This window comes from Melanerpes formicivorus, unplaced genomic scaffold (assembly GCF_026170545.1).
Source record: "Melanerpes formicivorus ecotype bairdi unplaced genomic scaffold, bMelFor1.0.p_v2 SCAF_35, whole genome shotgun sequence".
Taxonomy (NCBI): domain Eukaryota; kingdom Metazoa; phylum Chordata; class Aves; order Piciformes; family Picidae; genus Melanerpes; species Melanerpes formicivorus.
The window spans coordinates 2755592-2768934 of record NW_027142387.1 but is presented as its reverse complement, the minus strand read 5'-3'; the positions used below and the strand labels follow the sequence as shown (position 1 = coordinate 2768934).

Genomic DNA, 13343 nt, shown 5'->3' with positions numbered 1-13343 from the left:
TTTCTGTGACACTGCATTTGTGTCTGTGAGGTATATTCAGTATCCTTGCCTACTTGGAAAAACAAAACCAAAAACCAAACCAGGCAGAGCTAGCTAAATAGGCCTCTACCAGCCAGGAGGTGAAAGTAATAGAATTGGAGTAGGAAATCAACAGTCACAGACATGTATGGTAACTGAAGAGGGCCAGCTGTGTGCAGTTCTAGCATCCAGAGGTACCAGTAACATTTCATTCCCCAACACATCAGTTTCTAGACAGATTTGGGTTATTTGGTAATCCATACCTCACAGCATGTGACCAGCAGCAATGCGTCCTAGAAGGGCCCTGAGCAGAAGGGCAGGCTGTCTCTGCAAAACAAGAGATAAGTGGAATGACAGTGCTGTGGCTGTGTAAGTCACAGCACATGATCATTCACTACTTGCGGCACGAGGACAGGTTCTGCTGCCATCTATGCAGTGTCCCTACCCATGCTGTAATCAATCTCACCAGCCATCTGTGGGACAGGAGGTGGGACATATGGCAGTTTGTGTGGGGTGAGTGTGGTACCATGGCCAGTCGAAGTCCCCATTGGCCTCTCAGAGAAGTATTCAGTACATGAGGGCATTTACTGTAACAAGAGCTGGCAATTGGAGAGACGTGCAACTTGAATTCAAGTTTGGTGTGTCGCACGTTGATGACAAATAATGTAAAGATGAATAATATTTATCTAAAGAGCTAAAGGGTGTCAGGAGGATGGAGCCAGACTCTTCTTGGTGGTGTCCAGAGACAGTACAAGTGGCAATGGACCTAAAATGAAACACAAGAGATGCTACATAAACATAAGAGGAAAAAAATCTTCACTTTGAGGGTGGCAGAGCACGGGAAGAAGCTGCTAAGTGAGTGTGAGAAATTGTTATATTTGGCTTTCACATGGGGAAGGTGGGTGCCAGCGGTGCTGGGGACCGCGGGGTTCGATCCTTCAGCTGATTGGCTGGTTGTAGTCTGCGGTGTGTAGGATGTGTATTGGGAGAGAAATGGAGGGAGGGTGAGGCATCGAGATGTCAGAAAACTGGCCAGGTCAAGAGTGCAAACCTTTGTCCCAGCCCTGACCACAGCCAGCAACAGGCGGGACTGGGGATGAGCGGGGTGGGAGTGTGCTTGGGAAATGTAAAGGGATTTGTGGAGATATTTATGAATATGTATGTTTGACTATATAAGCTTAACCTGTGTTGTTTTGGTGCACCTCTAGTGAATCTGGTATGCACCCAGCGCTGTTTTCCCTTTATTTTATAATGAACTGTATTTAAAATTTAGCAGTGAGCTTGTTTCTCACGAGTTTGTGAGGTCTCCACCTCTAGGGGTATCCAAAACATGCCTGGACATGTACCTGTGTGATTTACTGTGAATGATCCTGCTTGGGTAGGGCTGTTGGACTAGGTGATCTTCAGAGATCCCTTCCAACCCTTACCATTCTGTGAAAAAGGTATTACTGTTGTCTCTAATAGAACCAAGGAACTGACTTCTCCTGAAAAAGGATTTATGACTGTAATGTCTAAATCCTGTAAATGACAATGTAAGGGCACGTCTGACACACAGGGACCTCGAGGACTTAAAAGCCAACACGGCAAGGTTTTCACGCTCCACAATTTATGACCGAAATGAGGATAAAACCTCTGTAACCCGGGGAGCGCACTCTCCCTGGGCCTGGCCTGCGGGCAGCGTGGAAGGCCTGGGGCAGCCACAGACGCCAGCTCCGTAGAGCCGCACCAGGTATTCAGAGCAAGGGTTCCCTCCCGCGTCGGCGCCCAGTCTCCTCCCACAACGTACAGAGCAGGCAGGCTAGGCCTGGCCACCCCGGCCCTCCTCGCTGAAGATGGGAGGAGGCTGCGCCCGTACTCAAGATGGTGGCCTGTCTGCAGCGTCTCAGACGAGCTTTGAAGCCGCAGGACTGCTGGTTAAGATGGCGGCTATTTACCCACGGCCTCCGCGGAGCTTGCCCTCGGCTAACATGGCTGCCGCTCCCATAGTACTTCCGGCGGCAGTGAAGCTAGTTTGCCCTCAGTCAAGAGGGCGGCCTCCAGCGAGCAGTGGAGAGCAGTGGCTCGCAGGCTGTGGTGAGGGGACGGGGCGAGGGGCTGGGCTGGCGGTGGGGTATGAACGGGCAGCCGGGAGAGGCGAGGTAAGGCTGCGCCTGCTGTCAAGTCAGGGAGAAAGAAGGGCCCATGCAGCACGGCTGTTGAGTTGAGCGGCCGGCTGTGAAATGGCGGGCCGTGGCCTGGGCGGGGGGGCTCGGCCGGGTTTCCCTGCGGCAGGGACGGAGCCGGCAGGTTGTGAGGCTGCAGCCACTTGCGTCCCAGGAACAGTAGGATAACTCTTGCAGCCTGCGTTTTCTTGAGAGCTGTGGCTGCGTCTGCAAGAAACGGCTGCTGTGGGGGGTGAGAATTTCCACCGATGCAGTGAATTAGCTATGAGTGGGCTCTTAAGGATTTCTGCAATGGGATAGAGTAAACAATCGAGTTCTGTCTTTTTCCCTCTGCAGCAGAGCTACCTAAGTTTTTATTCAAAATAAGTCTGGGGCACAAGCCCTATGAGGAGAGGCTGAGGGAGCTGGGGTTGTTTAGCTTGGAGAAGAGGAGGCTCAGGGGATACCTTATTGCTGTCGACAACTACCTGAAGGGAGGTTGTAGCCTGGTGGGGATTGGTCTCTTCTCCCAGGCAACCATCACCAGAACAAGAGGACACAGTCTCAAGCTGCATCAGGGGAAGTTTAGGCTCGAAGTGAGGAGAAAGTACTTCACAGAAAGCGTTATTTGCCATTGGAATGGGCTGCCCACGGAGGTGGTGGAGTCACTGTCCCTGGAGGTGTTCAAAAAGAGATTGGACATGGCACTTGAAGCCATGGTTTAGTTAGTCATGAGTTGTTGGGTGATAGGTTGGACTGGATGATCTCTCAGGACTTTTCCAACCTTATTGATTCTATGATTTCTACTCAAGATTTATAAGATGTTTAACCATTTGGCGTATCCTTGACACTGCAAATCAAAGGTGAAAGTCCTTGCCAGCTATTAATTGTGCAGGCAGTTACCTGTGTGAGCGTAATGTACCTCATGGAAGCTGTTTGGGGCTGTGTCAGTTACTAGCAGAATCAAGTCATGAAGTTGTTTCTGCCTGCTGTTCATGTACTAGAAGCATTTAGAAATGCTAATTTGACTTGGGGGTGTGTCACTGCCATGAGGGAAGAAACTGCTTACAGTTGTCCTTGTAAGTTGCAGAGGTTGCTTTACCAGTGATGACCTGACTGTTTTCTTTTGACAGATACACCCTGATGGTAAACAGCATGTTTTTCATGTGGAAAGAATTGTACAAGTTGAATAACCAGCTCCTGACATGACTTCTCTTGCCTGTACTTCTAATCTGAAACTTAGCCAGAGGATCTTTTGAGAGCTTCTTAGGTTTTTTTTGTTACCACATAAACAGAAGTCATAGTCATCACTGCTGTTATGTCTTGGGTACAAGTTGCAGTCAGCCGATCCAGTGAGGATATATTTGATGAAGATGCAGATGAGATGTATCTACTACAGAAAGAATGGAACAGCACCATGAAAAAGAGATTGAAGGTATTTCTATAACAATGATTACCCACTTCAGATTTACTGATGTACACGTGATATACATATGGTTGATTTCAAGTGAAAGGCTAAGAGTGGCTGCTTAACATATTTGGGGCATAGTTTCTTCTGAATGTCAGGCAATTTTTAGCAAGGAATTACAGAAACTCTATTCTAGTAGTCATCAGAGCAAAGTACTGTTTTACAAGACATTGTATGTTTGTGAAAGGCAGTGCTAAATTCTGATGCAAGCTATTTGCTTCATACTTGTAGGTGTACCCTAGTAGATGCAGGGCCACGCAGCTCAACACTGCCAATAAAAGTATATGAGATGTTTGGGGATTTAAGTACAGTCAAATTTAAGATGTGCAGCTCCACATGGAACCATAACTGGATGGTGTGGTCTGAGTAGTTCTTTGGCTTACTTACTCTCCTTGTGAAAAAAAGTATTTCATGAAAGCTGGCTTCCGGAGCCTGTCATTCCCTGGAATTCTACAGGGAACAAACCATGTACATAAACCCAGATTCCTTCAACAGATACATGATCATTCAGAGTGGACCAGTAGGACTCATCTACTCATGGGTAAACAGCATTTGTCTGGAGAACATGAAAGAAAGCTGTTGTGCAGGCTGTTGACGAGGAAGGGTATTAAACAGAGCTGTTGTATTATTCCTTGTAAATCCCTTGAAAAGACTGGTTTTCTTAAGAGACTGTTCAGTGTTCTTGCAGAAATCCCTCTCTCATTTTATGAGGGGATACTGCAGAAATTACAAAGTGTTACTGAGATTGGAGCTCTATAATGGGCAAAATAAAGAAACATTCTTCTTCCCTACTGTTTCTCCAGCAGGGCCACCAGTTTTCATCTCTCAGGAGCAAACGGAAATTTTCATTCTTACAACTAGCGATTTTGGTGTGGAAAAAAATTAAGGAATATTCTAAATGTTATGGTAATGGGATGTCATAGTTTGGGCTGGGTGCCCTCTGCTACGGGGGTGTTTCCTGTGTCCAGAAGTCTAGCACGCACTCACTGTTTTCTATTTAAACTTTCCATTACTTTTGCAATCTTTTGTCTGAGTTGTTATTTCTGCACGTGGTAGGGAGGGGGTTTGCCCCAACCCATTACATGGGAGTAGGATATAAATATATTAATTTGCATTAAAATCATTAGCTATTTCTTACAGAAAGCAATCACAATATTTTCTGTATTTATGTGACTCACTCTGTCACTGTCTTTTCAGTATAGCTCTGGAATTGGGTAAGATCTGGGAAACAGAAAAGCAAGGCTCAGTCATTAGTTCTGTGAAAACAAGTAGATGGATTGCAGAGAGGAGACTGCCCTTGCTAAAGGGGAAGGTTTGCAGCCTATGTATTTTTGGACGTCAAGGATTCTGTATGTGGTATTCTTTAAGGAATTCTTCCTGAAGGAGTTGGTCATCATCAAGCATGCTTTCACAGAATTGTCAGGGTTGGAAAGGACCTCAAAGATGACATCCAGTTCCAACCCCCCTGCCATGGGCAGAGACACCTTACACTAGATCATGTTGCTCAGAGCCACATCCAGCCTGGCCTTAAAAACTTCCAGAGATGGGGCTTCCACCAGATTTCCTGCAGATTTTATTTTTTTTTGATGCTTCTGAAAATACAGTGCACTGCAAAAAGCATGTTTTGGCTTGGCAGTAGAGGTGTAGCTGAGAGGGGTGTTCAAATCTAGGAGCTGTAATTTAGGAGACTGAAAGTTTAAACTTTTTTTATTGCCATGAAATTCATAGGTCCAGTTTTTCATCTTGTGACCAACCTGTTTTGCTGCTCTTATTATAGGAAGGCTACAGGGATGGAGTTGAGGCTGGGAAAGAACTTGCACTGCAAGAAGGCTTTAATCAAGGTTACAGACATGGCGCTGAGCTGATGGTTACATGCGGCCAGTTCAGAGGAACCCTGAAGTAGGTTACAAACTCCTTAAGGTCAAGAGGGTGTGTGCAGAGGGAGCATGTAGGCAGGTTGTTGTTTGGTTGGTTCTGGTTTGGGTTTTTGGGGTGGGTGGCTTGGTTGGTTGGTTTTGGTGTGGTTTTTTTGTTAGCTTGTTTGTTTTGGCGTGGGTGGTTTTTTGGTTGGTTTCTTTATTTCAATTTAATTAAAAAAAACAAAGGCATAGCCAATCTGTCCACAGGAAGCAACCTGAGAATTCTCGGGTCTCAAATACAGGGAATTGCCTACCTAGGACAGAGAGTGATCACTGTTGAAAGTCCTCCTTCAGTTGCTCCTCCAAAATTATCTGAATCTACCTCTTTAATATTCAGTTCTACTGACTGAATTTCCCAGAAAATGTGAATGAGACATGCATACATTTATATAGTGCAGGTATCTTGTCACATTGCCATCTCCCTTCAACAACTAGAGATCTTTGTGGGGTATGTGTAATCACTTTTTTTTTTCCTGTTCTTCACTTTTCAGTGCTCTCTTATCCTGGTGTCATTTTAATGGACATGATTCTGCTTTAAATGAGATAAATAAACTTCTTGATATGGTTGGAAAGCATGAAGAGGATGTCCTTAAGTATCTGAATTCTACTGAACAGCAGCCACATCTCAGCCACATTTTAGACTCTGTTCAGGACATGGACCTTAACCACACAGCTCCATCTGGGACAGAGTGCAATGAAGATAAAGCTGGAAAACATGAAGACATTGGCAGGTCTGGTGAAAACCGTGGTAGAAACAATGGTGAGGTTGGTTCCTTGCAGTCTGATGGCAAGGCAGAACTCTTCACAGATGCCGAGAGGTCAACCCTTGCTTGGGTTAAAAAGCAGACTGTTTGGCTAGTAGAGCAACTGGGCTTATCTCTGGATATAGTCCATCATGTCCAGCAACTGGAACACTAGTTTTTCTGTCTCATGGTGTTTCAAATTCTTTCAGTTGAATTTTATTCTGTGTTTATGGACCATGTATAGGCTGATGCATCACTTCTTTAGGGAAATCTGATTTTGATACATGCCAGTAGGGGTAATTTCTGTAAATCTTAACCATGCTTTGGCTCCTGGCAAAAAACTCTTGCCCTCCATCTAAACTTTCACAGGAGGAGGAAGTAGTTTTAAAGATCTAAAAAATGTTACCAAATCTGTTTCTGTTCTGTGTCAAAAGCTGTCATTTCACACTGGCTTTCTCTCTTGGCAGAAGTTTGGAAATGGAGTGGGTCCCTTAAGTATCCCCTGTAAGGAGGTACATTTTAGTATCTCAAAAATAAATTTCCCATTTGTCCACTGTTATGGACAAGCACTTCTTGCTGAACAATCTGCTGTTCGTGGTATTCTAATTCAAAATAGAAGAGGATTTGCGGCTGTCTAGAGTGTTGTGAGTCTCTCTAGTCACTATATAAAATGTAAACATTTTCTACTCTGTCAAAATCTTCCTCTTTTGTAACCACTGTGCAGTGCACTTTCACAGTTTAAAACTAGTTGTTTTGTTTTCCTTGTTCTCCTACATTCTGGTTAGTTCTGCTGAAAACACCATTCTCCTCAAATGCAGACAATTCCTTTGCTTTCCTGTTAGACCATCTACTCCTACCTTGTTAGACCACACTGAACATGTTTACAGTCTAATGAACTTCCTCATGTTATATTTATTTTGCCAGTTTCTCTAGCCTGGACTCTTTCGCTCATCTCTCTAGTGGTTTTCCCAAATTCTTGAAGGAGGCCAGGCTAATTCACCTCTCAGAAACCCTTGCCAGTCACACACGCATGCGTCTGACAACTTTGTATTTCTGTGCCAACGTTCTGTACTTGAGTGTTTTTCCTGTTGTTTGCCTTACCTGCAGCTGCAAATTGTCTAGTCAGGAAGTGTTTCATTTGTCAATGCATATCTCTGTTTTGCACTAATTAAACTGATTTACAGGAAGTTAGGAGTTTGCTTGTTTTTAAGTTGCTTGTAACTTTCCTTTGTGTCTGGACAAACTGAAACTTTAAACAACTGACTTAACTATACATGAGAAGAGTTTTATACCTTGAGGCCAAAAAAAGGTAGAAGTTACTTCATTTTCAGAGACTGAGTTTACAATTTTCTTAGTAAAGACTATTGTCCTTCTACTGAGTTAATATACTCAAGTCTGGCTGACATTTAGAATAGAATAGAATTAACCATATTGGAAAAGACCTTCGAGATCATCAAGTCCAACCCATCACCCAACACCATCTAATCAACTAAACCATGGCACCAAGTGCCTATTTAGTACCTACAGAACTGTAATTTAGTCTGTTATTGAACCCATTTCTGAAATAGTGGACAAATAGGGCTGTCTGCATTAATTACATACGTACAAAATGGTTCAAACAACTTTCTCAGTTTATTTCCTGTAATGCTGACATGGATAAACATTAGTGCATATGCTATGTTGTAGCTTTTATCACCTACATTAGACAGAAATTTCTTCTATACTCTAGTAGAATATGGTGCAGGAAAAAAAAAGGTTACTAGAGCAGTGTTCCAAACTTCCAAATTTGGAAGTTTAGAACTGCAAATTCAAGAGCATTTCATCTTTGTATTTAATAATGGCTAAAGAGGAAACTCCATTCACAAGTTACTAAGTAGACAATGAGCTTGCCAGGTTCTGTCCAACTACTGCAAGAGCAATCTATGCCAGGGAAAACGTTTTATTTCTTATTTGATTATCAAACAATAGACTGTTTTTCTTATCTGTCATAACAGCTTCTGTACTAGGTGTGGAATTACTTCCCTCCACTCTGCACAAAATTCCTGTGCTTGCTGGGGAGTTGTTTTTTCCATGTTAACATCCAGAGTTTCCAGTTAGGCTGTGAAGAGATTTTCTTTGGGGCTGGCTGTAGTACCTGACTTATCTGTCACTACCAAATCTTGCTGACCAGCAAGAGAAAGACTTTCTTCAAGACTATTATAATCCATAACTGGTTCACATGGTTGTTCAGGTATTTGTGTTGTTTCTCTTTCCATGTCTTGTATTTCACTATTGGCTTTCACCTTGGCAGCATTCCTGAAAATAGCTCTCATGAGAAGTGGGACTGACATGCAGCTGTGGGAGGAAATGAAAGGTTAGTCATTACTACAATATTCATTCATTCTTCAGCTGTGGCTGACACCTGAATGATAGGCGTGGCACTGCCTCCATGGTCTTTTGGCCTAGTACAGCCTCATAGGTGTAACATTGTTACTACAATATAGAAATATATTTACATAATGAAATCTGATGCTGGATCTTTGAGCTTAGCGGTGCAGAGAAGCTTTGATAGAAATAGTTTGAGGGTTTGGTTTAAAAAAAAAGTCCCAAGGGTGCTTTTAATGAAAACCTAAATAATATTGAAATATATTAATTCTGAGTTATATATTGCAACTTCTGTGTTTTGTGTAAGACAGGTAGAGACTCTATCTTTTCTAAAACTCCATCTACACTAGAGGGTTTTTTCCCCCAGTCTTAACAATAGAATTACCAGGGAGAGCATGTGGTATATCCTGTGACTTAAAAACAGGGCAGGCTAATTAAACAGGCTGAAAATCCAGCCTGCACTGATCTTGCTGTCATCAAATAGATAATAGTTGCATACTAGATTATGCTAAATGGATTAGTGCTCAATTGTTTCTCTGGCTTATGTTCCTATCTCTCAGCAGCTTGCCACTCGTAGGATTTGTTTCAGAAAACAAGCCAAAGACAGTGTGGTAGACGTGCCACATACTCATCACTTTCTGAAAAGAAGCACGGATTGTAAGGTCGATGTGGAAAAAGTCTTTTCATACAATTCTAAGTTATAACTCTCCTGAGCCTGTCATGGGCTGGAGTCTTCAGAAAAGCATGCTTACAAAATCAAAAAGCAACTTTATAAAAGGTCAAACTCTCTTCATTCAGATGTGTTGTCCTGCTCCACCTGGTTCCTGCTAGAAAGAAACACTTCCCCTCACTATTAATGTTTAACCTTTTTGTGAGACACTGAAGAGACTAACCTCACTATTTCCACTTAATACTAGAGTGAGGTTTTCTATTTGCTAAGTTTATGGCATTGTGAACACATCTGCCATTTCCATTAAATGGATATCTAGGGTTCATGTCAAGTGTTCTGAAATAAAATAAAACTACATACCGCATCAAAGCTCTTGCTATAAAATCATCACTAGAATTTAGAGTTGGATCTTGAGGATTTAAATGAAGGTGACAGTGGACTTCTCTGGACGTTATAACATCAATTGCCACTAAGAAAGAACAGAAGTACTTCAAAGTAAATGTTTTACAAGCACTGAAAGACATCCTTTTGCTCTCATGTTTCAAGAGAGGTAAGTTTGCACTGGACAGGAAGGGGCTTGCAACAATGCTTGTTCAAGACTTAATTGTGGTTTTTTGTTAATAAATCAGAAACAGTGAATTTACAATTAATTAACTGTAGGCAAAGAGAGAATAGGACTTATTTACTTTCTGTTTTATGCTGAATACAGATTGCTTTTTAGTAAGCATTTTATATGCAGGAGCTCCTTTATATTTTTTGTAGGTTCTACACTGCTGAAAGTAACCTTTAGGATGTACTTGTAACCCAGAAGTATAGTGCAGGAGCCCAGACAAAGCCAAGTCCCTTGTCAGCCCAATAAAGAGGGTAGTATCAATTATTCTACACATACCACAGGCTAAATTCTCTTTCACAGGATGAAGGAAAAAGACAGAAAAGCTGGTGTTCTTGTGTGGTACCACTTCAAAGTAAAGCAGTTCTGAATCATCTAGAAATAAAATTAACATTTAATGATATGCAGCCATTGAACCTAGATTCTTTTTGGCTGAATCACATGCCAGAACTTTAAAAAGCCTGATACAGTACAATTTAATTATTCATTACTTTGGCAACTTGCTTTATGCTTCTAGAGGTGTCAAGCCTAGGAGACTTTTAAAAAAATATATATTTAACAGAATGTAATACATGAGTTAAGGAATTTTGCTATCATCTAAAATATTCCACAACTGACAGCTTTGGCAAGGGAGCAGCAAACCCCTCTCAGAAGCTAGTTTCTTTCTAGTGCTCTGCCATTCCTTCCAACCACACGATTTACCTTCATTGATATGCCTCTCTGAGACACAGCTGCTAATTAGGCTGTTACATGCCACCTGATGTCGAAGAATCTCTATTACGCCAGGCACACACTTCGGGTGACTAAATGGGATTTTACTGACCAAGGCCCCTGCTGGATCCGATTTTCCTGAGCCCTTGTTTATGAAGTAACAGTGCTTTGGGCAATCTGGAAGAGACTGATGAACAAATACAGTGACAGTTCAAGCACTCGAAACAAGAAAAGTGAAGCTTGATGCTATCAGGAAACTGCACAGTCTGACAGCAAACATAATTTTGGAAGACACACTGCTGACACGTCCATCATGTCTCTACATTTCAGTAGAGGAAGCTAAATGAGATACACTCTCCCTCCCAAATGCATCCAAAGTAGGGGAAGATACTCAGAGCCAAGTGGTCAGGCAAGTGCCACTAATTCTTCCAACCACTCTTAAGAACACTGAAGTCTATAGAAATGTTACCAATCACATTCTCTCAGAAGAATATTGTTGCAGTGGTGCTTGACAGTTACAATACAAATAGGGCCGCAGTTTTGCCTGAAATCTCTGGGACATTGTATGTTGTTCCTCTTTCCATCACTACTGCTTTGTTTGGAGGAACATGCTCAGCTAGAGTATCTCTTGATGATTCATGTGAAGAGGAGGAGAAGAGGACACAGTAAGGAAAAAATTGCCACCTGTTCATGTTGACAGTGATTCTATGACACAATTAGAAGTGCAATGTTGTGTTACCTACTTCAGGATGCCAAATGGGAACCTTAAGAAAAAGGCAGTTTATTAACAAGGTCTACATTAAGGAAAGCTGAGGAGCAAAATAAAAGAGGATTTTCTCCCATGCTTATGGAGTAAGAGTGTTTCTTCTGCCTTCCATTCAATCTTAGAATTCAATTTAGTAATTTATTTCTAGAAATAAAATCTAAACTGAGAAGCAAAACACTCTCCCAACAAGTATGAGTGTTTTAGAGAACTGCTGGAGGGTCGAAAGACTTTTGTGTGTGTGTGTCTAATGGAAATGCAAAAATTATCCATTTTGTGGGTTTCATAGAGAAGAGCTTTGCTAAACCTTATTTTATCAAGGTGTAAACTTACTACTACCCTCTGAACCACCACCTCAAACTCCAAGAACTATATAAGCAATGGGCTCTGCTAACATCTGCTGGTGAAACAGAAAGAAATTCCCTCTTCTTTTGTTGTCATGAGCTGCAAAATTAATGTCTCCTAAAAAGTAAATCTATGAAGCTTCTTTTGTAGTTGTCCTGTACATAAGTGTGGCAGAAAGCATTTTAGCCACCATTTTTTTATTCTAAAACTTTCCTTCTAAATATAATATAGCCTAAATTAAGTATTTTTGGTAATAAACCAGTTATTAAAAGGGAAGCCATCTACATTAAACAATCATGGCTGTGGATAGTAATTGACATCACTGTTCTAACACTTTGCACTTTTCTTCTTGCCAGTACCTTGAATCATTATTCCCAGTGTTACCTAATCAAGAAATCTTTTTTGTTCAAACAGTGTGATATGCAGTGTGACATCCAGCACGATGAAGACCTTCAAAAATCTAGGTAAGTACCATATTGGGATTTGTTCCTAACATCAGTCAGGATGTTTCCTTCTTTTTAAGGCATTAATGATAAAGCTCTGAGCAATTTTTACAAGCGTAAATATTTGGGTTACACACAGACAAATTAGGGTGACTTCAGCAGCCTTGCACTCAGTGTTTCATTAATTCATTCACTTGAAAGGGTCTAATATTGTTTTGTAAATAAGTTGAGCATTTAAATACTGCTGGGATTCTTTGAAGTCTGCTTATGGGGAAATATAATTCAGTATATATCTTGCACAAGGGCAGAATGTGTGCCAAAACCACACTGTACTTACCACAAAGAAACAGGATTGATGTGTAGACAAGTCTTCACTGCATTTTTCTTTAAGGGTGGACTGAACAATCAGCTCATAGAGAGGAGCCAGTTTCAAGCCAGTAATCTGAATTCCTGAAACAGGTGATTTATTTTTTTTAATTGGCATTTAAGTTATGACTGTACATGAAAACTAATATTAAAACCAAACCCAGTGTTCTGAAAAGACAAAACCATTAATATCCTTTCTTACTTTTTGCTAGTGGGACTTGTAGGTGGTATGTTTAACAGCTTTGCCTGTAATTGTCATATCTTTCTTACAACTTCTCCGTTTTGCACTGGTTGCTAAAATGTAACACTTGGACTGAGAGAACAGAAGGTGTTCTGCCCCAGAAAACAATTTAATCTCTTCCAACATTAAAACAGATAAATACACAACAAATAAGCAATGCACAGTCACAGAAGTACTTAGTCTTAAAAACAATTACAACATGCCTGTAAGCCTCTGTATCTCTTCAATACTGGATGAGGACATAGGAATAGGCTGGTGAAACTTCATCACAAAAAAAGCTGACAAATCCATGCTGAGTTCATCAGCCAGTGGCAAAAAAGTAGGGCTCCTGGGGGAAAAAAAAAAAAAAATCAGAATGAAAGCTTGTTCCAGAACGTGGCAAAAGAAGGACTCTTAGTGCACTGTCTGGTCCTTAGTGCTCTACTATGTTCCACAATTTTTCTGTCTTGAGAAAAGTTTTGCGTTATAATTGCAACTATAGCCTTTAATGTTTTCAAATAAAGCTAATGTGCAGACTGGCAGAAAGGAGAAGCGAGCCACC

At 41.6% G+C, this 13343-nt stretch overlaps 2 protein-coding genes across 7 annotated transcripts in view; one reads left to right on the top strand and one right to left on the bottom strand.

The window, feature by feature from the left end:
• The first annotated feature begins 2006 nt into the window (after window positions 1–2006).
• The window catches only part of YAE1 (YAE1 maturation factor of ABCE1), a 25010-nt gene continuing 13673 nt past the window's right edge, over window positions 2007–13343 (top strand). Inside the window, exons 1-7 of one of the 6 annotated variants that reach the window (XM_068156856.1) lie at window positions 2007–2091; window positions 3293–3594; window positions 5405–5526; window positions 6038–6306; window positions 8580–8642; window positions 12167–12216; window positions 12587–12654. In XM_068156856.1, the coding sequence (XP_068012957.1) occupies window positions 3478–3594; window positions 5405–5526; window positions 6038–6306; window positions 8580–8642; window positions 12167–12171 (576 nt within the window). In that variant the 5' untranslated portion in view covers window positions 2007–2091; window positions 3293–3477 and the 3' untranslated portion in view covers window positions 12172–12216; window positions 12587–12654. Of the gene's footprint in view, window positions 2092–2125; window positions 2157–3292; window positions 3595–5404; window positions 5527–6037; window positions 7984–8579; window positions 8643–9213; window positions 9696–12166; window positions 12217–12586; window positions 12655–13343 lie in introns of those variants that run through there. The other 5 variants (XM_068156855.1, XM_068156854.1, XM_068156853.1 and 2 more) reach the window with 5 other exon arrangements.
• Window positions 7922–13343, bottom strand: part of LOC137450397 (mediator of RNA polymerase II transcription subunit 1-like) — a 22117-nt gene continuing 16695 nt past the window's right edge. The window contains exons 12-17 of the mRNA XM_068156850.1: window positions 13006–13130; window positions 12533–12645; window positions 10636–10831; window positions 10213–10308; window positions 9684–9792; window positions 7922–8623 (exon numbers count right to left, since the gene is read on the bottom strand). Coding sequence (XP_068012951.1) covers window positions 8383–8623; window positions 9684–9792; window positions 10213–10308; window positions 10636–10831; window positions 12533–12645; window positions 13006–13130 — 880 coding nt within the window. The 3' untranslated portion in view covers window positions 7922–8382. The remainder of the gene's footprint in view (window positions 8624–9683; window positions 9793–10212; window positions 10309–10635; window positions 10832–12532; window positions 12646–13005; window positions 13131–13343) is intronic.